The 26,608-nt window shown below is 34.8% G+C and overlaps 2 protein-coding genes across 2 annotated transcripts in view; one reads left to right on the forward strand and one right to left on the reverse strand.

Moving 5' to 3' along the window:
- The window catches only part of CEP85L (centrosomal protein 85 like), a 149,763-nt gene that overhangs the window by 68,778 nt on the left and 54,377 nt on the right, over positions 1-26,608 (reverse strand). The window contains exon 3 of the mRNA XM_044676825.1: positions 23,132-23,910. Coding sequence (XP_044532760.1) covers positions 23,132-23,910 — 779 coding nt within the window. The remainder of the gene's footprint in view (positions 1-23,131; positions 23,911-26,608) is intronic.
- On the forward strand, positions 6,560-17,309 carry PLN (phospholamban). The gene is made up of 2 exons (XM_044676826.1): positions 6,560-7,060; positions 16,092-17,309. The coding sequence occupies exon 2, from the start codon at positions 16,201-16,203 to the stop codon at positions 16,357-16,359; it is 159 nt and encodes a 52-aa protein (XP_044532761.1). The 5' UTR covers positions 6,560-7,060; positions 16,092-16,200; the 3' UTR covers positions 16,360-17,309.

Below are 26,608 nucleotides of genomic sequence, written 5' to 3' on the forward strand. Positions count from 1 at the left end.
CACACACACACACACACACACACACACACACACACACACACACACTGAGCATATTTAGTACTGTGACGATAGATAGATAGATAGATAGATAGATAGATAGATAGATAGATAGATAGTCTATATATCTAATGCAATATATATTGTACTACAAATGCTAGCTTTAGCAATTAAAGAAATTGAAGGAATTAAAGTAGACAATAAGGAAACTAAACTATTACTCTCTATGGATGATATAATGGCATACTTCCAGAACGCTTAGAAAATGAACTTAAAAAAAATAACTTTAGCTAAGTTGCAGTATACAAATTAAACCCACATAAATCATCAGCATTTCTATATATTTCCAAGAAAACTCCACAGCAAGAGGGAGAAAGAGAAGCTCCATTTAAAATCACTAGAAAATATAAAATACTTTAGAATCTATTTGCCAAGACACAAATAGGCATCATATGAACACAATTACAAAACACTTTTCACACAAAGTTAGATCTAAACAATTAGAAAAACAGTAATTGCTTGTAGGAAGGTTGAGCAAATACAATAAAAATTATAATCCTACTTAAATTAATTTACTTATTCAGTGCTCTTCCAATCAAACTACAAATAAAAATGTTTGTATAGAACTAGGAAAAAAACAACAAAATTCATTTAGAACAACTAAAATTCAAGAATATCAAAGGAACTAATAAAGTAAAGGATGGTGACCTAGCAGTATCAAATCTTAAAACTATTCTATAAAGCAGTAATCATTAAAATAATCTGGAACTGGCTAAGAAATATAAGGGTAGAACAATGAAATAGATCAGGGGTAAATGACCTCAGAAATCTAGTGTTTGATAAAGCCAAAAATCTCAGCTTTGGGGATGAGAACTCATTATTTGACAAAAACTGCTGAGAAAAACTGTAAAATAGTATGGCAAAAATTAGGTTTAGACCAATATCTCACAACCTAAACCCTCATTGGCTAAGAGGCCACATGCATGCAGAACCGACACTTGGGGATCTGCTCAGTCTCCCCACCCCTCTGCCCAGCCCCCCAAAGCAAACACTCTCCCTCAGCTCTCTCTCTGGTTATGTGTGTGTGTGTGTGTGTGGTATGGTGTGGTGTGGTGTGGTGTGGTGTGGTGTGGTGTGGTGTGTGTGTGTGTGTGTGTGTGTGTGTGTGTGTGTGTGTGTGTGTGTGTATGTATGTATTGGGGGTAGTGGGTGGGGAAGAGTGCCTCACAGACAGCTTGAATGTGAATTGGGTATAGTATTTAAACATAAAGAGTGGTGATATAAGTAAATTAGGGAACCATAAAATAGTTTACCTGTCAGATATATGGAAAAGGGAAGATTTTTATGATCAAACAAGAGATAGAAAATATTACAAGATGTAAGATTAAATTTAAAAAGTTTTGTTCAAACAAAGCCAATGTAACCAAGATTAGAAGGGAAACAACAAACTGGGGGGAAATTTTCTTAACAAATATCTCTGATAAAAGTCTCATTTCTTAAATATATAAAGAACTAAGCCAAATTTATAAGAATTCAAGTCACTCCCCAATTGATAAATGGTCAAAGGATATGAAGACAGTTTTCAGATAAAGAAATCAAAACTACCAATAATCATATGGAAAAAGATTCTAAATCCCTCGATTAGAGAAATGCAAATTAAAACAACTCTAAGGTACCACTTCACACCTATAAGACTGGCCAATATGACAGTAAGGGAAAATAATAAACGCTGGAGGGAATATGGCAAAATTGCATTGTTTGTAGAATTGTGAACTGATCCAACCATTCTGGCCCAAAGCACTATAAAATACCACTACTAGGTCCGTATGCCAAAGAGATACAGATACTCCCCCCCAAAAAAATCTGTTTGTACAAAAATATTTGTAGCTATTCTTTTTGTGCTGGCAAAGAATTGAGAAATGGCTGAACAAATTGTGGTATATGATGGTGAAGGAATACTATTGTGTTATAAAGAATGATGAGCAAGATGATTTTCAGAAAGAGCTAGAAAGATCTACATAACTGATGAAGAATGAATAAGCAGTACCAGAATATTATAAAAAGTAACAACAATACTTTGGAATGATCAAATGTGATAGACTTTGCTACTAACAGCAATATGATGGTCCAGGACAATTCTAAGGGACTTATGAAAAAGAATGTTCCTCACTGCCAGAGAAAGAACTGTTGCACTCAGAATGCTTACAAAAAATAAATATGGAAATGTTTTGTGTGGTAATATATGTATAACCCAGACTGAATTGCGTGTCAGCTCTGGGAGCAGGGAGGGAAAAAGAGAGGGAGACAATATGGACCATGTAACTTCAGAAAATTTATGTGTGGAAATGTGTTATAAAATTTAAAAATTGTTTTTTTTAAAAAGTACTATTGGCTCACCTCTCTTACCTGGTTACCTATTCTACCTCTGTGACTGCTCCTTCTCAGGCTTCTTTGCTGGATCTTCATCCCTATCATGATTATTAACTCTGGTTGGTGTCCCCCTAAGATTCTGTCCTGGGCCATGTTCAGTCTCTTCAAGGGTTCTTAACCTGAAGTTCATGGGCTTTTTAAAAAATTGTGTTTAATATTTCAATACAGTCAATTCCCTTTGTATTCCTATGTTGTTTGGGGGTTTTTTTGCACTTAAGAAAAACATTATTCAGAGAAACATTAGGCTTAATCAGAGAGCCAAAGGTGTCTTTGGCATAAAAACAAACCATAGTAAAAGATTCTAGGAGAATAGCTTGAGGGTATGATGAAGTCAAAGAGGATGATTTCTTTTGCTTGTTTTGGGAGGGAAATGGTTCAGTGACAACTGCAGAACTGATAGGCAACAAAGACTGTTGAACTAGGAATTATAATGACTTTTAATATTTTAGCCATAGAGGCCCCTCATGTCAACAATCTGTGTCCAATATGAATGAGGAAACAAATCAAGAGTACAGCCAGAGGGGGCAGCTGGTAGCTCAGTGGATTGAGAGCCAGGCCTAGAGACTGGAGGTCCAAGGTTCAAATATGGCCTCAGACACTTCCCAGCTGTGTGACCCTGGGCAAGTCACTTGACCCCCATTGCCTAGCCCTTACCACTCTTCTGTCTTGGAGCCAATACACAGTATGGATTCCAAGACGGAAGGTAAGGGTTAAAAAAAAAAAAGAACAGAGTACAGCCAGAATGTGGAAAGGGCTGGACATTAGGTCATACAAATAAAACAAAAAGTATTGCCCTTTAAAACTAATTTCACACAATTTATGAATCAATTCATAAATGTATGAAGTATTCCTCTGTGCCAGGCACCATGCTAAAGAATGAAAGTAAAGTACAAACAATGAAAATAATCCCTACTTACAAGGAGCTTAAATTTAGTTGAAAGTAATTAAAGATTTAACGGGGAGAAGAAAAGACTTAAGATAGACATCATAGCTATTTTCGAATATTTGATTAATTATGAAGCATTCTTCCACAAGTAGACTTGTTTTGCTTTCGTTCCAGGAAGCAAAATAGGAGCAATAGGTGAGAATTGAAGAATCAGAATTAGAACTGATAAAAGGGGAAAATTCTTAATAATTAGAAATAGGATGGGATCACGAGAGACGAATGGAGTTCCCCTTCACCAGACTTTTAAGGGAATACTGGACTGACATTATGTTTAATGAATCTATATTCTGGTATTTTATCCTAAGAGATCCTTTTCAGCTCTAAAATTCTGCAATATGATCCCTCTCAAAAATATTTGCTCTTAAGAAATACAAGAAACAGAGGCAGCTAGATAGCAGAGTAGATAGGACACTAGGCCTGGAATCAGGAAGACCAGGTTCAAATCTGACCTCAGATGCCTCTCTTCTGTCTCAGAATTACTACTAAGACAGAAAGTAAAGGTTTAAAAAAAAATGGAGAAAGAAAAGAAATGGAAGAGACTATCAACTTAGAAATGTAATAAATTCATGTAATAGAACATTACTGTATCACAAGTATGCTGTATATAGAAAATTAAGGAGTATATAAATTGATAGCATGAAGCAATCAGATCATGAAAAACAATATAGACAATACTAGAATATTCTTACTCCACTGGTCTTTGCTTACATTTAATTCCCCCTTCCATATATCCTTCAATAGGTTACAAGGGCCTACCTGGTATTCCTTTAATAAGACATTCCATTAATTCACTAACTGTCCCTCATGCCTGGAATTCCCTCCTCCTTGTCTCAACCTTTTAGCTTCCTTCTAGTAAGTTAAAATTCCAAACTTTTCCTAGTCCAACTTAATGCTAGTGCCTTCCCTTTGAGATTATCTCCCCATTTATACTGCATATACTGTTAGCACTATGACTTTTTACTCTGTGTCTTTTTTCTCCAAAGCTGTTTTCATGCAACCTCATTAAAGTGTAAGCTCCTGAAGGCCAGGGACTGTTTTTATCTTTCTTTGTACAGTACACAGCTGTAGGGATTAATAAATATTTGCTGACTTGGAAAGGAAAAAGTCCCTTCTAATTGGAATGCTGGAGGGTGGAACCCTAAACTCTACCTGAAGTCTTCCTTTAGAGAGGACTGGACCTAGATTTTGCAGTCCACTCATCTACCCAATAGCCCCGGCTCCCACCCTCATGCCAGGTACCCCTTGTGCCCACTACAATCGCAGGGCCCAGGCTAGCTTATGACTGTATTATCTATTCAGTACCTTCCCCCTAGTTCTACCACAGCCCTTTTTATATGCCATCTTTCTCAGGACTGGGGATATCCCTAGTACTTAGTGCCAAGCTTGGCATATACCAAGTGCTTAGCCAGCATCAACTCCAACCCCAGCTGCCTCCTGCTCCAATAGGCTCAAAGGGCTATAAAAGATTGCCTGCCCTTTGATCCAGCCATACCATTGTTAGGTTTGTATCCTAAAGAGATCATAGATAAATAGACTTGTAAAAAAATATTTATAACCGCGATTTTTGTGGTGGCAAAAAACTGGAAAATGAGGGTATATCCTTCAATTTGGAAATGGCTGAACAAATTGTGGTATATGGTGGTGATGGAATACTATTGTGCTCAAAGGAATAATAAACTGGAGGGATTCCATGTGAACTGGAAAGACCTCCAGGAATTGATGCAGAGTGAAAGGAGCAGAGCCAAAAGAACATTGTACACAGAAACCAATACACTGTGGTAAAATCTAATGTGATGGACTTCTGTACTAGCAGCAACGCAATGACCCAGGACAATTCTGAGGGATTTATGGAAAAGAACACTACCCACATTCAGAGGAAGAACTGCAGGAGAGGAAACACAGAAGAAAAGCAACTGCTTGAACACATGGGTTGAGGTGGACATGATTGGGGATGTAGACCTGAAACTACCACATCACTGCAACTATCAACAATTTGGAAATTAAGTTTTGATCGATGACATATGTTAAAACTATGGGGGGTTGGGGGGGTGGTCAGGGGGTGAAGGGGAAAGTAAGAACATGAATCATGTAATCATAATAACTTTTCTAAAAAATAAAAATTATTAAGTATCAAAAAATAAAAAAAATAAAATAGATATCCATCCAGATTTCAATAAATACCATCCAGTTTTAAAACATATTTGTTTAAAGTTACTAACAATCCATTGGTTCCCTCTCCCCCTTGATTTGTCATAACAGTGATATGTACCCTAAATCTTCTTTCAATCTCCCAAATCTTCTCCATGAAAGTTTACAAAAAGAACGGAAATGTATCCTGGAATGATTGTATCAAATTTCATCTACATGGTATGATTTTCATTTGGAAAAAATATGAAGTATTAAATGATTTAGACTTTGAGAACAAGGGAAATGATATGTCCTTCAAAAGTTTTGCAAGAAACAGCTACTTATTTCATTCATTTTTATGTATAATTTTTAGAAGTATTCCATTTTTGCTTTGTTGTATTCATGGACATTTTCTACAAAATATTATTTTAAAATCAGTTTGGCCTGGTTCTTTAAATGAAAGGAGAAGGAAAAAATGCCCCAGATATGGATTTTTATCTTCCTCCGGAGGAATACCAGATGATCTCCATTTAAGGACACACAAAGTAACAGTTACAGATTTTAGAGGCTTATTTCATTTGTTTATGCAGAACCAATGTCACTGCATGTTAAGAATGAATGTATAAGGAAATATATCATGGTTTTCTTTACTGGTTTCAAAGTTATGCAATGATTACAAACAGAAATAAATCAATAAATCAATAAATCACCTTAAAATACTAGAATGCTTTTTCTATCATATATATTAAAATTAAGCTTTTATTTATGAAAGCAGCAATTTAATCATCTGTGTAGCCATCAACATTGTGCATTTATATCTTAATTTGTTATATCTTTTCCCCCTAAAAATTACTAGTGATTACTAGTGAATGTCTATGTGTATATATGCATGCAGCACACATATGGGTGCCAAAATGTATGTCAACTTGCATTTAAATGAAATTCAATTTTTTGTAAGTATTAATATTAGACAAGGATTAGATATAAAATCTTATGGAGGCAGCATTTTGGGCACAATGATGAAATGGGAATGCTTCTAAGTAGAAGGTTCAAGTTCACATATCACTTATATTTGAAATTTTTACAAAATAGAAATATCTCTAAACTTGTGAATTTTTACAATATGTAAAATAGCTCTAAGTCAGGGTGAGAAATCCTTTAAAAGCTTTCTGAACTTTAAAAACAAAACAAAACATTGAGTGCTAAAAAGGCACTGCCTTATCTCAAGAACCAGCCTTATAGTCGGCTGTTTCCTTTTTTTTTTTTTTTTTAAGTAAAATATCAAATGCTGATGACCTTTACTTAACTAAAGTAATACTAATCACAGTTCAAGTGAGTTTGGTTGGATAATCTCACAATGTTGAACTATATGATAACCAATCACAACTTCTGACATCATGAGTCCTCCCCTTGAAACTTATGAGTTTTTCCCTTTCTCCACCTACTTCAACTGTTCCCACAAACTTGGTGACACTCAAAAAAGTTGCCAGCAAAATACTAGGATTTCAGACAACTGAGGACATATTTCACTACATGTTCACAATTATCTGAACAGCCAAGGTAAGAGATTTATTTTTTTATTGTCTTTCATAACTCTTTAATTTGCTATTTATATTTAGATCTTAGTCTTTCTAAAATATGTTGAAACAAATCACAAAGATGAGTTCTGAGCCAGTTGGCGTTTAACTTCTAAATAAAAGCATTTTCCTTAGAACACAAATGTATATATCTCAGAAAATATTTTTTCCACCTCTGAGAAGGGGATAAGTGCTTTAGACACACATACACACATACTTCTGGGCTTAAAGTCTGCAGGATGTTTTTTCTTTAGATATTCTAATTAACATTATAACCTTTATCATAAATTCATTTTTATAAATATTATGATTTAGTGTATTCTTTTTAGAATTTTTCATAACATTGCGATCTATTACATGCCTCTTCCTTACTACCGCTTAACTGAAAAACCTTGTAAAATTGCAAAAATCCTTGTGACTACAACAAACAGGATTTATTTGCTTGTTTAAGTGACAGTTACAACTCCCTATGTTGAAATTAATAAACTGAAAAGTGTAGAAAGCTATAAGCTGTTTTTCAAAATATTTCAGGGTCTGGTTTTTTTTCCCCTTTAAAAAGAAAATGCTTTTGAAAAAAACACTTTTACATGACCTAATATTGCGTTAAAAATCATAGTCCAAACTGAACTGAATACCAAGCATTAAAGGCTACTTGATGAACCTCAAAATACTTACCAAATATAGAGCAAAAACAGTCTTTCCTAACTATAAAACAACCACTAGGCTTTAAAAATGTATGGAGTTGTCTGTGAGAATGAAAATTGTATTTCTACAAGCAACACAATTATATATATAAGTATTTCTGTTTTAGAAATGATCAGACATTGGTCAAGTTTCAATGAAATTCTTTATATCATACTTTTAGTTGGAGAATTTCCATTAAAATTCAAAAAACTACTCTCTTAAAGAGTAAAAAAAAACATTTTTAATCATGATACAACAAGGGGTTGGGGAACTCTTGAATGATTAAGTTTAAATACACTGCTAAAAAAGTCAATACATTTCATTTTCATAATAGATTTTATTTATATGTACTTACACTTAGATCCAGTTTTTAACTAAACAGGAAATTGGAGCTCCTAACTTAAAGCTGAATCAACAGACATTAATTAACTCCTGAGACTGAGTATAGCAACTGAGCCCATCAGTCTTCCCTAGGTTACCTCCTGGGAATAATTTCAGAAGTACCAGAAAAACCCAAAGTATGATAGAATTTGAAAGCCAAAGGTGATCTTAAAGTCATCTAGCTCAAACTCTTCATTTTAAAATAAACTATTTACCAGGAGAACTGAGTGGGTTTGCCCACAAGTCACAAAAAAAAATCTAGGTCTCCTGACTCAGAAGTCAGCACTCCTGTAAATTCCTTTGCCCATCCCCCAAAAAATTCCATATGCTCTGATGTCACCCGAAACAGCACAATGCAAGAAGGCACTAATAACCTGAACAAAAAACAGGGTAGATGTACCTTGAAGAGAGAAAAACAAAAGCAGCCTAAAAATGAGGCTGACAGACTCCCAAAAAATCAGATCCCACAACACATGATGTATGCTTTGACTCAGCTGAATGCAATTAATTCAGTTCCACAAACATCTGGCACTTCTATGCAAAGCTAGGGAGGAGAGTTTAAAATAGCTACTGTCAAAGGGCACCCAAATTTTGGTAGGGTTAATGTCCCCCAATTTGACTGGTATTGGTTTCTCACATGAGTTTCCTCTTCCTAAACAGTCAGTAAAATAATGAGACAATTTGAAAAACAATTAAAAATGAAAACTAATTTCTCCTCAGAGTTTGGAGGGGATGCCAGAATTTTAGATGCATTTTCTTCTGAATGACCAGTCTTATTACTTTTCTTTTTACAATGTCCTGTATCAGTACATGCCTAATTTACATATTTAATATCAAGAATTAGCAAAGAACCTTTTAAGTTCTCTCTTTAAAGTAGTAACAGTGAGGGGCAGCTGGGTGGCTCAGTGGATTGAGAGTCAGGCCTAGAGACGGGAGGTCCTAGGTTCAAATCCAGCCTCAGACACTTCCCAGCTGTGTGACCCTAGGCAAGTCATTTGACCCCCATTGCCCAACCTTACCACTCTTCCACCTAGGAGCCACAAAGTTAAGGGTTTAAAAATAAATAAAGTCATAACAGTGAGAGATTCAAAATTAGTATGTGTAAGCATGTTATAATTTTCTGAAACCTAATAGTCTATGCATACTTTAATGAGCAGAAGCAATATGAAGTGAGAGGTTGGAGTAGTGGCTTTAAATTTTAATTTATTAAATTTTTAATGTAAATTTATAAAAGTATTATGTTTTTAATGGACAAAATGGTATTTCCCTGTTCATAGAATAGAGCAATGCCTTTTTTTAAATATGCAGATACAAATTTACATATGATCCCTCAGGACTGGAATGCTATATTTTGTCAACTCCAATTCTGAGTTCCACGAGCTTCCTAATAGACTCAGCCCAAACCCTACAGTCTATCGGAGAACTTTTATGGTCCCCTCCAGTCACAAGTACCTTCCTCTCTGAGATTACCTTCCATATACTTTGCAGATATCTTGTGTGTACAGTTATTTACATGTCACCCTATCAGAATGTGAGTTCCATGGGGGCAAAGACAGTGTTTTTGCCCTTTTTTAAAAATCTCCAGCTCCTACCTAGCTCAGTGCCTCCCACAGAGTAATTGCTTAAATACATTCTTATAAACCATCTGACTGATCTTAAATAGGTACCCATTGCTCATTTCTCAGGATTTAAAAGTTTCAGATTAGTGAAAGATAGTGCAACACTGCTGGCTACTAGTCTTTTTTGGTCCTTCATGTATTGATAACTTAAAAAACATAGGCAAGCTCTTTCTTTTTCTTTTATTTTTCTAAACCCTTACCTTCCGTCTTGGAATCAATACTACGTATTAGTTCCAAGGCAGAAGAGTGGTAAGGGCTAGGCAATGGGGGTTAAGTGACTTGCCCAGGGTCACACAGCTAGGAAATGTCTGAGTCCAGATTTGAACCCAGGATCTCCTGTTTCTAGGCCTGACTCTCAATCCACTGAGCTATCCAGCTGCCTCCCAAGCTCTTTCTTAAGCTTCTTCATGCTACCCTTTTTCCTTTCCTATCCCCCTTCATTTCACTGTAGGATATGGTGATACGAGAATTCTCTATGCAATTTCTCTACTATTCTCATTGTACAGAACTAATAGATTCTTCCTGAAATGTTAATCAAGCTGTGGTTGATCAGAGATGAGCAGAGGAGCCACTGAACAAATGTATTCTGGAAGGAAAAGGATTCAATTAGCTACAGTATCTTGACTAAGTCCCCAAGTCATATACATGGCCTTTGTGGCCATGGCCAAAAAAAAAAAAAAAAAAAAAAAAAAAAAGCAATACTAAGGCTCAACTTTTTTTTCTTTTTCAACATTTGCTTACAATACAAATAATAATAACTCAAACAATAAAAATTAAGACTAGGCAAAAAGAAAATTGATGCAGTGGTCTGAGGGCCTCTAGTGGTCATGTATGCTACCATCAGGATTTCAACAATAAAGAAAAAAGGATATGGAATCTCTTCATCTCCACATTTCGGAAGGGAAAAGAAGGGGGTGGGGGTTCCACATAGAATATGGCACTGGAGGAAAGGGAAAAGGATAGAGTGGGGGAGGGGGGAGAAAAGAGAAAAAGATCTTAAATCTCACACAAGGCAAGTTCTGCTTCCTCAAAATGAGAAATGATTTTTCAACTTGATCTATATGAAATGGGGTGAGTAAGGCTCAATTATGACTGAGAGTAGCTACAAAGACAAATGCATACTTTTTTCACCAGTTTCAAGAACCATAAGGACAAAAACACAAACCCCAAATTCAACAGAAAATATGAAGTAATAAAAGATAACAAAGGGGAGGGAAAGATACATAAGTGTGGCTATTCTAACTAAAGGATTAACTTGATAGAAGTATAGAGTCACCTCCTTTAAAAGACCAATCCAACTGAGGACAAAATGTTATCTTTTCAAAGATTTCATGCTAAGTGAAAAAACATTAAAGAAAGTCTGCTCATTCTTCCATGTACGTAATGGACTAGATTCCTTTCCACTCCTGAAAAATGAAGATGCTGATATTTCATGATGTGAGCCAAGAGAATTCTCATTTCAAGTAAATTTATTTTTGAGATTTTGATGGGATTGAGCTATCCTGACAGGTGGAATCAGTAAGTGAAAATCTGCCTAACTACACAACAGCTACCAAGTTCACGGCCATTCTTCATATCCTGTCTAGCCATTTACAAGGTGACTCAGATATAACCCCACAACCCATCTCCACCTCTTGCTTTTACAATAATCAAATCAGTACTAACATTGCTACTGTAAAGGTATGATAGACTGCCTTATAGTTCCATTCATAATCCCAATGAGTTCCTAGATCAAAACTCCCTTCCCTAGATACCACTTCCTGTGAGTTTTATCCTTCTACTACTGTTTCTCAGTGTACTACAGCATATCAGTATACTGTGAGTTTCCTCAGGTGTGTTGCAATATTTTTCCCCATAACCCACCATATCTGCGACTTCCACAATTCCCAAGTGCCTACCCTCAGCTACAATTTTTTTTCCCTGTTCTTCCAAGCTTGGTATGGCAAAGAGTTTAAGATAATCTATATTCTGTAAGATGCAAAACTACCTGCACTCCTGGAAAAGTCCTGCAGAATTAAAGAAAAGGAGAAGGACAAGAATAGGATAGGAGAGAGGTAGAAGCCTGAGTAATGTAAGGAGGCTTTGAATACCTAGAAACTTTTCTTAGTTACCATCTTAAACATGCAATGTGCCTCTCAACCCTTTCAGCAAAGAATACTGCGCCATAGGCAAAGATAAACAAATAAAGTTTGCAAGCCATAACTCTTAGAAAATAATTTCCTTGAGTATTTGGCACACAGTAGGCATTTAATAAAAACTATTAGATTATGTGAAGCAAAAGTTTAACTGTATTTTCAATGTCTTCCCCTTAAGTAAATTACTGAAGCCTGCAGAAAGTAGTAAGTTGGTTGGTTTGAATTTCATTTCCTCTTCTTTTCCAATATAACTTTCTATACATATACAAAATAGTTTAAGAGAAAAAAAAAACAACAAAAGAAACAAAAAGAGGCTATGAAAATCGGTATCAGGAACTGATTACACCTTGAGAAAATTTATGTACTCCCAGAATAAACAAGTGCTTTTTTCATAAAAAATTACTACCTCTAAGATATCATCTATAATAAGTTTTTAGACTCTAAATGCAGTTTTAAAACACCCTAAATTTTGTTTTTCATATACCTAAATTATACAGATCTATCCTCAAAAAGCAGCTCCTATGGAAGTAGAACATTATATGGGATGGCAAGGTCAGAATCCAAAATACAGTCTCATAACTGATTATCCCAAGTTTTATTTTTAAATAGGGGATAAAACACAAGTTTTTATCACTTTTGCTAACTCTCTATCAACCTTCATTTATGGCCATTAACAGACTCATTTGTGGGAAATAAGATATATGACCCAAACATACACCAACCTACCAACCATGCCATAAATATGTTCAGTTTTTGGGTTTTTTCAGTCATGTCTAACTCTTCTTGATCCCTTTTCGGATTTTCTTGGCCAAGACACTGGGGTGATTTGCCACTTCCTTCTCCAGTTCATTTTACAGATGAGGAAACTGTAGTAAACAGCATTAAATGACTTGCCCAGGAGATTATAGAGCTAATAAGGGTTCTGAGAACAGACTTGAAGTCACAAAGGTACTATACCTTTCTTTTTCTGTCCAACCAGTTCACTGACAAATAATCATTGCTAAGTTCAGTTTCAAGTAGATCACTCTACTAATACTTTGACCTATTGAATCACAAAGCTTTTCAAGTTTCCATGACTTCATATGTGTACTCTTCATCATCAACATAATCATGGCTATGTTCATATATTGATTTAAGGTTTACTTAAAAGTTTACTTAAGGTTTACTGATTTAAGTATTCTTACAAATACTGTCCCATTTTATCCTCACAAAAACTCCATTTTACAAATGAGGTTAAATGGCATATCCAGGGTTATACCTGGGAAATGTCTGAGGCTAGATTTGAACTCAGAGTTTCCTGACTTGAGAACCGGTACCCTATCCTTTTTGCCATCTAGCTACTGTTACCTAAGATAGCCAAAGCCAAAGTCACAAAGACCTTGCCATCACCCAAATTTGCTTCACTTTTTAAGGCTCTAAACCAGTGGTTCCCAAACTTTTTTGGCCTACCGCCCCCTTTCCAGAAAAAATATTACTTAGTGCCCCCTGTCACATACTATCACCGCCCCTTACAGTTATTCACTGCCCCCAAATGCACCTGTGACCATCACCGCCCCCCTGGATCACTGTAGCACCAGCACCCACTTTGGGAATCACTGCTCTAAACTATAAAATTCTCTTATTTAATTACAATTTTCTGTCATTTCACTATCTTATGCTTTCTGAACTTATTTTTGTTACCCATGACAGTTTTATTCTCTGGTCTAGTCTTCTAGTCTGTTCTGATTTTACTTTCCTCATAACCTCAACCCAGTTTAGTCATTTCAAACAAGAACTATCTTATAGGAATGAATCTTCCCTCATCACTTATTTCATAGTTCCTACACTGCTAATACACAAACTGGGTCATTGCCTCACCTATACTCCCCAGCTATGGAAAACCACAAAGAAAATTATATTGTGCTGACTAGATCCCTAATAAATTCATGTTACTCAACCATATCTTAATCAGGCCCTCCCAGATACACAGGAATCTTCTTTTATTTGACTCAGTCAGCCTCCCATAATGATTCATCTAAACCTTCTCTCTCCTCAAGCTCTCAACTTCACTCTTAATACTGGCTCTTTTAACCTTCTGCAGAAGGCATCAAAAGCATCCATTAGCCCTTTCTTCACATCTGAAAACCTCCAGTCACAGAGAATGAAATGGCCCTTTTCTTGGCAAGATTAACTACCAGAAGCATCATCATTTAATACTATACTTCTCTCTTCACCTTCAATCCCTTTGGACTTGTAAACATAATGGGTCTCATCAACATTACAGAAACCTTTCCTGGACCTTACTGTGTGACTCAAGCTTTCTCCTGCCCCTTACTGCTAAATAATTTAGAACGTGCAGTCAGCATTGTTTCCATTTTCTCACTGACCACTCACTCCTCAATTCCCTAAAACTAGCTGGCCCTAGCATTCTCCTAAAATTGTTCTCTCTCAGGTTAGTAAATATGTCTTAATTAGAAGGTCCAATGGACTTTTATCAATTCTTATCCTCCTCGACTTTTCTGCAAATGATTTTAATAAAAAGCTCACCCCCATGCTTTTGATATCCTCTTTTTTCCCTCATTTTCACCACACTGATATCCAGATTCTCCTATCTGTCTAACCCACTCTCATCTTCCTCATTGATCTCATCCTCACTCATCCTCCTTTTACATGCATGCATACCCAGCCCAATGTAGTGTAGATGAAGACCCTCAAAGCTCTGTCCACACAATCTTCTTTTTATATAATTTTTAATGGCATCATCCACAACTTTGTCTTTGATTATCACTTTCTATGAAGATAACATTGCATAGTAAGTACATCTCCACACAATGGCCCCCATCCTTGGTTTCATCTTTTTCAATTTCAGTTACTGGCTCAGGTGCACAGTTTGCCAAAAGTCTCTTCTGCACTAGAGTTCTGCCCTCAGGAGTAGTCTCTCCATACATCAGTTCTTTTGCTGCTTTCACTTGGAGGGTGTTTTTTTTTTTTTGGGGGGGGGGGAGTGTCCATCTATTTTTGTGAGAGGGTACAAGGCTGTAGAAGGCAAAGCAGAGAGGCAGGAGCAGGAAGAGAAAGCACAAAATTATATAGTAAAGTTAGAATTGTCCATGGTTTCATTGGGGACTTGGAACATAGCCCTGGTAGATAAGGGGGGAAATACTGTATAGTATTCTACAATAATATACAATGTATTATTACTTGTATTTAATGCCAGTAGTGTTTAACTGTATGTTTATCAATTTTGTTGTACATATATATGTATAAGAAAATCATTTTATATATGGGGCAGCAAGTTTTTCACTTTACCAATTCATGGTTGTTCTTAGAACATATTCCCCAAACATATGAGGCCTCTACTGCATTCAGAGTTTACAAATGAAAGTGCTATAAACATTCTGCTTTCCTGTCCCCAAGCACTCCTAAGGAGAGGGGAAGGGTACCACTCATCCTCATCTTACATTGAACAAAAAGCTTTTAAATTGAGAGAGGCTCTAAAAGGATGGGAGGAAACAGAAATTGGAGTGAGAGGGAGAATGGCAGAACTTATTCAAAAGGTAATAATATACTTATATCACCAACTTGTAAGTCAGAAAATGCTTATCAAAAAAAAAATAGTTCAACTACCTAACTAAGCTAGTAAAATATTTTGTGTACTGATAAAACCATAGTAATAAATGGTACAACTTAATTAAAACATAACTGTTTAACAGCATCTAAAAATGTGACCATTAAAAAATAATTAAGTCTATTTTGCCTATTAACATTTTCCCAATTCTGACATTTTATTTGGACCAATTTCAAAATCCATGGCACTATTGCAACAAATATTTAACAAGAAAAAAAAGACTATTTTAAGAGACATCGACATTTGCTTAGGGATATCAGAACACCAACTGCTTAGGTAAATCAACCTTCTCAAAAGTACAAAAGTATTTTGGTGAAACACAAAAACATTTGCAAGCTGAAGCAATTGAGAGTTGCAAATACTGGCTTCAAAGTACTTACCAGATCTAGGAAACATTTAATGACATCCCAAAATAAGTAGACTCAATCATGAAACTGGGTTGAAGTTTTTAATGTTTTTTAAATGGCATTATAAATAAAAAATAGCTATCTGTATTAAATTAAAATGGCAAGAGTAAACCTTGAAGAATAAATTCTCTTCAAAGACCATTTATACATACAGTTCTAATATGTTTTCTTCTTTTATTAGGTGAAAATTCTACATTTAAAAAAGATCAAATATTCAAAGACCAACATCCATATTTTTTTAAAATCTGAACAATTCAAAGCCACAAACACCTCTTTGCCTTCCTAGTGTCATGGAGAAAGTCCAGTACCTCACCCGCTCTGCCATAAGAAGAGCTTCAACTATTGAAATGCCCCAACAAGCTCGTCAAAATCTCCAGGAACTCTTCATAAATTTTTGTCTTATATTAATATGTCTGTTGCTTATCTGTATCATTGTGATGCTTCTCTGAAGTTCTGATACAACTTCCAAGTCCACTCTCCTTCAATGTAGATCTAAAACCTATTATGCAAAAAGGAAAAAAACTGAAACTGTACAAGAAACCAATTTTCTGGGTATAAGAATATTCCCATGAAAAAGATGCAAATGATCAACTGACATATTCTCCTCCTGCTGGATCCTTTAAACTTGGGAAACATTTCTTTGAAGAAGTTATTTACAACGAGCAATAGCTTAATTATGCATGATACAATTGTGTTTTTTTATTAGGAACTGCTTACAAGAGGCTTTGTTTTCTAAATCACATTTCGGGTCAAATTCACTTTATATTCAAAGTAACCATTGCACTGTTTTGGGGATCGAATTTGTATTTTATTGTTATACTCATCAGATATTAAAATTTTCAGTGTTGACAATAATTACCAAAATAGCAATTCAAAATAATACTTCACCAAAACTGAAGCTTTTTATAATCACTTCAACTTTAAAATATTCACAAAAATTTTAGGTATACCTTAGGGTTTTTTTTAGTTATTGTTTAAAAATCACACATTGCTGAAGTTAAAAATAAAAAAACTAGATTTTATCCTATACTAAATTTCACCTTCATCTAGAGAAGAGGTAAAAGAATATAAAGAAAAATGCATATCCCTAAATTTACCTTATATTAAAAAGTTTTCTATTACTTGCAGCTCCAGTTAATTCATCATGACTACTTCATTCAAATTATTAAGTCAATCATATCTATTCTCCTTCCTAAGGTATTATGTTCTGGTAGATAAGGGGAAACAAGTCAATCTGTGAGGGTGATTAGCCTTGGCAAAGGAAATGTTCTTCAAGGCAGTTCTGCCTAAAATTGAGACATAAGAAATCTTTATTGAGCACCACTTTATTTAAGACACTATAGTGACATTAAGGTCCAGAGGTAGACAAGACAGAGATGCTTTTTCATGTGTTCTTTTGTTTGAGGAGGGATTTAAAAAAATTTTTTTAATCTTTCAGAATATTAAGTTTTCTTTTAAGCCATAAAGAAATGCTAGATCATTAACTTCTTATGTCTTGTACATTAATATTTTTAAATCTTTAAACTGAGATTTAATATCTATTGGTATAAAAGTGTTTATGTTTAAATACCTATGAGGAATATTCATAAATCAGCTATTAAAATAGGTCAACTTCTAAATAATTAACTCCTATCGAAAACACATTATAGCTTTTTTTTTATAGGTGTAGACGTCCCATAAAAAGCTTTGACAATATTTTCCTTGTTGCAAAACTGCTTGATGTATCATATGATCCAATAATAAGAGATTCTTAGATTTTACAAAGAATGTAGGGAGTATAAGAAATACTTAACTGTCAGAAAAAAACTCAATTATATTAAGCAGTGAACCAGAAACTAGTCATGTAGTGACTGACATCTATTGGTATAGTGAAAATTCAGACACGGAGTCAGAAGACTTGAATTCAAGTCTCCTTTGGCCTAACTCATTTATTAGCTATATGATGATTGAACAAAGACATTAATTATTTTGATGTCTTGGAAAATATCAGTATTAAGGGTGATTATGGGTTATGAACTGGCTAAACTGATCTTGTAAACCAAGTATAAACTCTGAAATTTTAAGTCATTTTCTTTCCAATGGCTTTGTTAATTGTCATATCAAAAAAATATTTAGTATGAGAAGAATTCATTTGTATAGTTTCTTTCTTCTTCTAAAGAAAAACTTGTAGGGGGCAGCTAGGTAGTTCAGTGAATTGAGAGTCAGGCCTAGAGACTGATGTTCCTGGGTTCAAATCCGGCCTCAGATACTTCCCAGCTGTGAGACCCTGGGCAAGTCACTTTACCCCCATTGCCGGACCTTACCACTCTTCCACTAAGGAGCCAATACACAGAAGTTAAGGGTTTAAAAAAAAAAACAACTTGTATTTCCTCTCATGAAATTAAATGAACTTATGTCAAAAGTCAAACAATCATATACCTTCTATGCAGAAACCAATTCCTTAAAATGAAACTCCTGAGATCTTATTTATAGTGATTTAACTATAAACTATATAAGGAAAAATAAGAATGCAGTTACATTAAAAATGTTAAGATAAACAGATGTCCAAAAACAATTTAAGAACAGTAAATTCTACAGTTGGATTAAAATTCTTAAAGAATTAACTAATTTTAAAGACTTTTATTTATCATTTATATTGTGGTTGCTTAAAAAAAATAAATATTTGATAGTTAAATATTTGATGCAAATAGTCACAATCACATATAAAAGAATGTTTTTAACTTAATTACATTGTTTCTATAATGTGCTCGTTTTACTATGACACAATAAAATAATCTAAAATACTGAAGGTAAATTTGGCTTTGGAGAGTTTGTTTGCTTTTATAAATATTGTAAAAATCAGCAGCAGCAATTAAGAGTCAAAATTATATAGCCTATGGTCACAAGAGGGCAGACTTCTTTAAAATATGGGATTTCTCCCCTAATAACCTGAACTTGCTATTTAATAAACACTCATTAATGTACACAAAGGGTATGTGCCTATCCATTACAAAAATTCTATACTTTCACTTGCCTAAATATTATATGCCAGGCCCAAACACACTTGGAGTTAACCAAGAAATAAAAACCTGAAATGAATATGATAATAGAGGATGTCTGGATTGAGGTGGAGAGCAAACCACAAAAAAAGAAATTTTCTTTCTTCACTGGCAATGAGAATCAATTAAAATCTGAGTTATTTGCAAGAACATCTATATGTTTATATACAAAACTTTCCAGTTTCTCATATAATGTGGAAAAATCTGAAATCAATTTATTTGATGAAATGTTTGCATTTTTAGTTTCAATATATATGTAAATAAAATATGCTAAAATAATTATCTAACTAAGCTATTTTTACAGTAAGCCCCAATCAACACTGTAACTAAAGAACTATTTTACATTAAAAAATAATAATAACCTGAACATTTATTTTTCCCAACTTAGTAGCTATTCATTGTTCCTATAACATAGAATAATTCTAGGGAAGAAAAACATAAGAAAGCAGGCATGCAACCTTAGAATAAAAATAAATTTTCATTCCTATCCCTTTCACAAGGATAAAGAGTATAGTCATAATTATATTTTTCAGCTCCAAAGGAAGTCTTTGGTCTTTGAGGAATATGATAGACAGAATGGGTATTAAGGGAGGGACAAAGGGGTTATAAAAAGGTCCCCTCTCCATTACAGAGGCAGGCATTGTAAGCAACAGGATTAACAGACATGTACTACTGTACTGGGAAGAATTATAGGTTAATAGCTGGTAAAAACTGCATTAAAAATATCTTATTAGCGGGGCAGCTGGGTAGCTCAGTGGATTGAGAGCCAGGCCTAGAGACAGGAGGTCCTAGGTTCAAATCCGGCCTCAGCCACTTCCCAGCTGTGTGACCCTGGGCAAGTCACTTGACCCCCATTGCCTACCCTTACCAATCTTCCACCTATAAGTCAATACACAGAAGTTAAGGGTTTAAAATTAAAAAAAAAAAAATCTTATTAGATGAACACCAATGAATCTCCTTGGAAGGTAAAGGTTGACAGTAAGAATGCGAATTGTAATGTGATCAAGTAAGGAGTTTATTGTTACCCAAAGCACACTCTGAAGATGCGTGCAATGAGCTCATCATGAAAACAACTGCCCAGTCCCTTCTTTGCAATCATAGAGGCTAAGAGTGACCAAAATTGAATCTGAAAAGAAAGTCAACATTACATTTCAGTCATCTGCAAATCCCCTATTTCTCTACAACAATCTATTTTTTACAAGATATCTCTTCATATTCCAACAAAAGAGTTGAATATCAGTGAATTTGTGGTACCTAACTTTGCCAACAGAAACTGACTTCATAGAATGTACAACTACTTGGGTCAACTGACTATCTTCTTGGGTGAAAAATAAAATATTCATGAATTAACTATTTAAACAAGTAGATATTTCAAAAGACAAGAAGAGAATCATAAGATTAAACAGAATAGTGTCAGAATTATTGTAAAAGATCAGAGCTTAAGATGACATCTGAGGAAAAATTAAAGCCGAGTCTTCTGAAACTGTGAAATTTTAATAATTTTAAATCTTCCTTACCTTAAGGAATATAAATGTTAAGGCCTTAATGGCAGCAAAGGATACATCTTATATCTAAAAAATTAATTTAAAAAATAGGGGATTTAGAGACATAGGATCTTGCTCATCCCTTGATTTAGTATCTTTGACCTCAATGAAATTATTTTACATTTCTGTACTTGAGTTTCCTTGTCTACAAAATGAGGAAGCTGAACCAAGTCACCTCCAAGTGTTTCAACAAGATTTAAATATATATTCTCTTGAGGCAGCTAGGTGGACACTGTAATGAGAGCAGGAGTACCCTGTCTAGAGTCACGAAGACCTGAGTTCAAATCTGGTCTCAGATAATTAGTAGCTGTATGACCCTGGCCAAGCCTCTGTTTGCCTCAATTTCCTCAGTTTCAAAATACAGATAATAATAATAATAACAATAATAATAGCACCTTCATTCCAGGTTTGTTGTGAGGATGGAATGAAGATAATACTTGTAAAACACTTAGCAGAGTGCCTAGCACAAAGGAGGTGCTATAAAAATACTGGCTATTATTATCATCATCATCATCATCATCATCATCATCATCATCATCATCATCTAATATGGTTATTATATTCTAGACACAAAGGAAAATAAAAAGATTTGCATATAATGTCAAAAATAAATCCAACCTTCAATAGATGTACCAAATGTATTTTATAGCTCAAGAAACATTATTTATTACCCGGTGCCAGGCATTAGGAGACATACAAAATAATCAAACAATCTCCATTTACAATCATTCCTATATGGAACTCATTATTCACTATAGAAACTACTTTTCCCATTATAGAAGTATTCTCCCCCACCTTCCCACTCCCACCACCCCAACCCCAATCAGTACAAAGTCCAAAATTACAAACTCCTTCACCAAAGAAGCAAGGGTCTTTAATGTCCAGCTTTCTAGGGGTAGCAAATGATAATCTGGGAGGACTGTTTCCCAACCCTGAAAGGACCTTAAAGTTTGCCCATTCTGTAGGATCTTGATCCATCTGCTATACAAATTCTTACATTACATTTTTCCAGAAAGCTATGTTATATGCAGAGCAGTAAGTAGATATATTACAATCTAACAATAATGCTCATTCTGTACAAGGAAATTGAAGTTTCAAGTCTTAAATCTGTTCTAGTCAATCTATTAGAGCCCAAGTTCCTAAAATTGTGTAGCCCATAAAAGTCAGCTTAACATAAGTGAATTTTCCTGATTATAATACTAAATACAACATATTCCTGTGAGGGGCTATAACATATACTCAGAAAAGAAAAATTAAAAGCAATTATTTAAGATGAAGAGAACACTAGTTACTTGGGGGAAGGGAAGCAAGTGAGAGTAGATGGGAGATATTTGAAAAATGACTCAGTTTTTCTTTGGTACAAAGAAAGCATTATAACAATGATGGAATGCTGAATGCAGAGAACAGCTAGCTATATAGTTTGGTTAAATCATATAGTGAATAAAAGATATTAATATATATAAAATAACTCTGAAAAAGTAAATTGAAGCTGACTGTAGAACAATTCCAAAGTCAAAGAGCAGAAAGGGCTAAACAACTGGAGTTAAGTGACTTGCTTAGACACAGCTAAAAAGTGTCTTAGACCACATTTGAACCTATATCCTCCAGTCTCCAAGCCTGGCTCTCTATCTACTGAACCACAAAGCTGCCCCTGTGGAACATTTTAAATAACAGGTTGCAAATCTATATTTTAACATCCTATCAAATAGCCAAAGATTTTTCAGCAGATGAACTACATAGTCAAGACTTGTGTCTTAGGAATGGTATTTTTTCAATTGAAAATAGATTGGTGTGACCCTGGGCAAGTTACCTGACCCCAATCGCCTAGCCCTTACTGTTCTTCTGCCTTGGAACAGATGCTTAATGTGGATTCTAAGAGAGAAAGTAAAAGTTTAAAAACCAAACAAACAAAAGCAGATTAACGAAGGAGAAAGTGAAAGCAAGGGCAACCAAAAAAGCAACAACTGAAATAGTTGGTAAAGAGGTAATGAGGATCTAAACTGGATAGTGGCTGTGAATGGAAAGGAGCAGAGAGGTTTGAAAGAAGTTCTAAAAGCAGAATCCAGAAGATCTGACAACTGGAGGCTGAGGGAACAAAGGGAGCTTGAGAAGGTGGGATGTTAGAAAGAAAAAGAAAGGGAAAGAAACACTGGATCTAGAGTCAGCCAACCTAGGTTCAAATCTAAACTCAGTCATTTATGTAATTTTGGGGAAGTTACTTGGGCTTCAGATGACCTCACCTGGGAAATGAAGGGAATGGACCAAATAATCTAAGATTACTTCCATCTCTCAAATACCATGATCCCATGATATATTCTTCTAAGCACCAAAACTCTGAGAAACTATTTCTAACATGTATTATATATTGTCTTGCTTCTTTGGACAGAGAATAACATATGCAATTTAGCGTGTAACTAATGCCTCAAGGAAATTACAAAGACTGTTACTGAAATGTTCTTTAAAATGTTTTAATTTCAATACTTTTTTAACAACTTCATCTATCAAAAGCTTAGAATAATGACTCAAAGTAGGTAAGTAGGACTGTGGCTAAAAAGAAAAATGAACATTTAATTAAAGGTTCTGTTGTGATAACTCACAGCATCCACTGGAGGGAAGCAAACACCAAATTTCCAGCTTACCTGCGGGGCTGACTCACTCCCATTTCTTAAGTCTTCGAGCTGTTGCTGTTGCCAAGGAGCTAAGGTGAAGGCATCCTCAATAGGCCTACAGTCTGGAGGATTTGCATGTAATTGATCTGTTAGCCACATCTGAGTCCTAATAGAGGGCTGAATAGGAATTCCACCCATAGCCTGCTGGCCCAGCATTAGATATTTTTGTTCATAAGGCTCTGGATTAGACATAGAGGACTTGCTTTCGGGTAAGGCACTGTATGTCTTGTCTAAGGCATGTCTCCTATGAGCAGGAGAGATTCCCAAGTCCTCTTTGTTACAGCTCTCAAACTTGTATTTACAGTCCAAAGTTGAAGATCGTATTTTATTCATTTCCTTGTCCTCTAGTTGAAGCATCTCCATGCTATCATGTAAGCAGCTGGGACCATTTCCCCTTAGCTGTGATAAAGCCCTCTCTCTCTCTAATTTATCTAAACCCATCCTGGATTCCTCAGATCGAACAGTGCCATTTTGGCCACAATTATCTGGGCCACTGAGTTTAGACAAAGATGACCATTTTCGTATAGGTCGTATGTCCTTCATGTCAAGTGAAGACTCCAGGTCTCCTCGATTTCGAGTTCCCATTGTTCGTATGAAACTTGTACTCCATTTTGGCCCATCCGATGTCAGTCCTTCCCTGTGTTTGGAAATTGAAGAACTGGAATGAGACGGCATCACATGTGCAGTGGGAATAGTTATTAGTGAGCGGCTGAACTTGAATGATGTTATACCACTTGAAGTAGAATGATCTGAAAAAAGAAATTTATGATGAATTCAAGTATAAAAAGTTCAATTAAATTTCACTGAAAATAAATCAAATAAATATTGTTGAAAGCAAGAAGTAAAAAATGTGTTGTTTTTCTTTTGTCTCCTATGAATAGGAAAAACTTTCCTTAAGTGAAAGATTGGATTTTTTTAATTCTTTCTATAAAATAGAACAAAGTTAAAATTACTATCAAATGTTATTTATCAAACTGTATTTACAAAACCACATGTATGAATCTGGACAGTCTGTAGGCTGTATCAACAAAGGTCAAGTTCTAGAATAGCCTGCCAAATAGAACACAAATGGAACCAGTAATAGATTTTCTAACATCCAGGGACTAGCCTCAATAAACTCAAAGAAGCTGATCCTTGAAAGGTTGGCAACCAGGTAATAGTTTGTTTTATCCCATAATTACTTAGGATAGTCATTTACACAGAAGGGTACTACAATACCTCAGTGGAAGTAATTACCACAATAATATCATAGATTCTTGAAGAATATTGTTCCAGATATAAAATTGCCAATACTCAAAAAGTACCTACCAACATTGATGGTAAAGACATGCAAAACAAATGAAAATCAACATTTTTGCCTTAGCTGCTTTCCAGGTTCTTGTCCTTCTATTAGATATGCAGGAATTTGGCTATCTTTAACTAAAAATTGGGAACAATAGAGAACATGAGGAAATTCTGTTTTTTTTATTTTCTGTTCACATGGTATATTCCCCAGATGCTATTACTGTCTCACTCCATCACTCCCTAACAGAGACACACAATACTGTTCTGACCCTTATACTCTGAGAAGTACCAGTGTACTCTTGATCCCTTATTTTTCTTGGAAAATGATTAATAGTTAGGGAATGATATGCTTTTTTTTAAGCATTTTATCCTGCCAATCACCAAAATGTTTTTCTTTTTTTAAAAAAAAAAATATCATCTTTTGGTCCAATGGGTAAGTTAACTAGACTACATCCATATGTGCCATGAATTGACTACAGGGTTTCCAAAGTTCAAGGCTTTAAAGAATAAAACTAAGCGATATTATGTATTTACAGTCAGGAACAAAAAGAGAACTTAACAGAAAATAAGGAAATAGGTTTGTCAAAAAGATGAACTGCTCAACAAATGTCATCTCTTGATTAAATCAACCAAATATCAATCATCTGAATTTAATACTACAAAATGCATTTTTATTACAAAGTTTCTTTTTTTCAAAAGAATTCACTACTTTTTCTATCATATATTCATAACAGCATCCCTAAGTTGGATAAATACAATGTAACAGATGTGGAAATTGATTGTGTTACATGATATTCTAAGAATCATATACAGTCCATATCTTTTTAACTTTTTACATTAGTGTCCCCTACTGGAAAACAAAAAATACTTCTCACTGGATAATACAGAATGAAAGAGACTTTCAGAAGCAATGGAAAAGAAAAAATGTAAAATGTAAAAATGTAAATGAAAAATGTAAAAAGGAAATGTAAAAAAAGAAAAGAAAATCCTGAAACTTTTAGTCTTGAAACAACACGTTTTCAGTTTTAAAAACACGAGTTGCTTCTTTAAAATAAAAATAAATGACAGGGGGGGACAGATGGGTGGCTCAGTGAACTGAGAGTCAAGCCCAGAGATGGAAGGTCCTGGGTTCACACTTCTTAGCTGTGTGACCCTGGGCAAGTCACCTGACCCCCAATGCCTAGCCCTTACCACTCTTCTGCTTTAGAACCAATATACAGTATTGATTATAAGATGGAAGGTAAGGTTTATTCATATATATATATATATATATATATATATATATATATATATATATATATCAGTGATTCCCAAAGTGGGTGCCACCACACCCTGGTGGATGCTGCAGCAATCCAGGGGGGCAGTGATGGCCACAGGTGCATTTATCTTTCCTATTAATTGCTATTAAATTTTTTTTAATTAATTTCCAGGGGGCTAAGGATTATTTTTTCTGGAAAGGGAGCAGTAGGCCAAAAAAGTTTGGGAACCACTGATATATAGATATATAGATATATAGATATATGGCAAGGGGCAGAGAGATAGTGCAGTGAAGAGAAAGCCAGAGTGAAAGGTCCTGGGTTCAAATTTGACCTCATATACTTCCTAGCTGTGTGACTGGATAAATCACTTGACCCCCATTGCCTAGCCCTTACCACTCTTCTGCCTTAGAATCATAGAACCTAGCTAGTACTGATTCTAAGACATAAGGTATGGTTTTTAAAAATAATAGACAAAAGAACTTCAAGATGGATGAAATTTTGTTAGAAACTGAGGACTAGTTCAGTATACATAAAAGGGGGAATTAGAACCATTATTACAGCCATTATTAAGTAGTCTATGTTCAGGGGAATAATCTACAGAAATATCTATCAAGAGTCTTTGAGGGTTCAAACAAATGGCTAATAACAACCACTCAAAGACAAAATAAATATTAAAATGAGCGTGCAGTTAGGACCTTAGCTTTACACAAATACAATATAGGCAAATTTAGGTATTTTTGACTAGGAACTGAAAAAAAAAAATAAAAGATAGAAAAATCGGTAAAATAAAAAATTTTATTACACACTAAATCTGTATCATTAAGTCTTACAGGAGATGGCCCCAAAACACTCATTCTCACTCTGAGAATAGTTAGTGTACACCATTTCATTGTTTTGTACCAAA

The sequence above is a fragment of the Gracilinanus agilis genome, chromosome 4, assembly GCF_016433145.1.
Source record: "Gracilinanus agilis isolate LMUSP501 chromosome 4, AgileGrace, whole genome shotgun sequence".
Classification (NCBI taxonomy): Eukaryota; Metazoa; Chordata; class Mammalia; order Didelphimorphia; family Didelphidae; genus Gracilinanus; species Gracilinanus agilis.

Excerpts from the sequence above, each read along its gene's own strand:
- PLN (XM_044676826.1), top strand. The coding sequence starts at position 16,201 with ATGGAGAAAGTCCAGTACCTCACCCGCTCTGCCATAAGAAGAGCTTCA.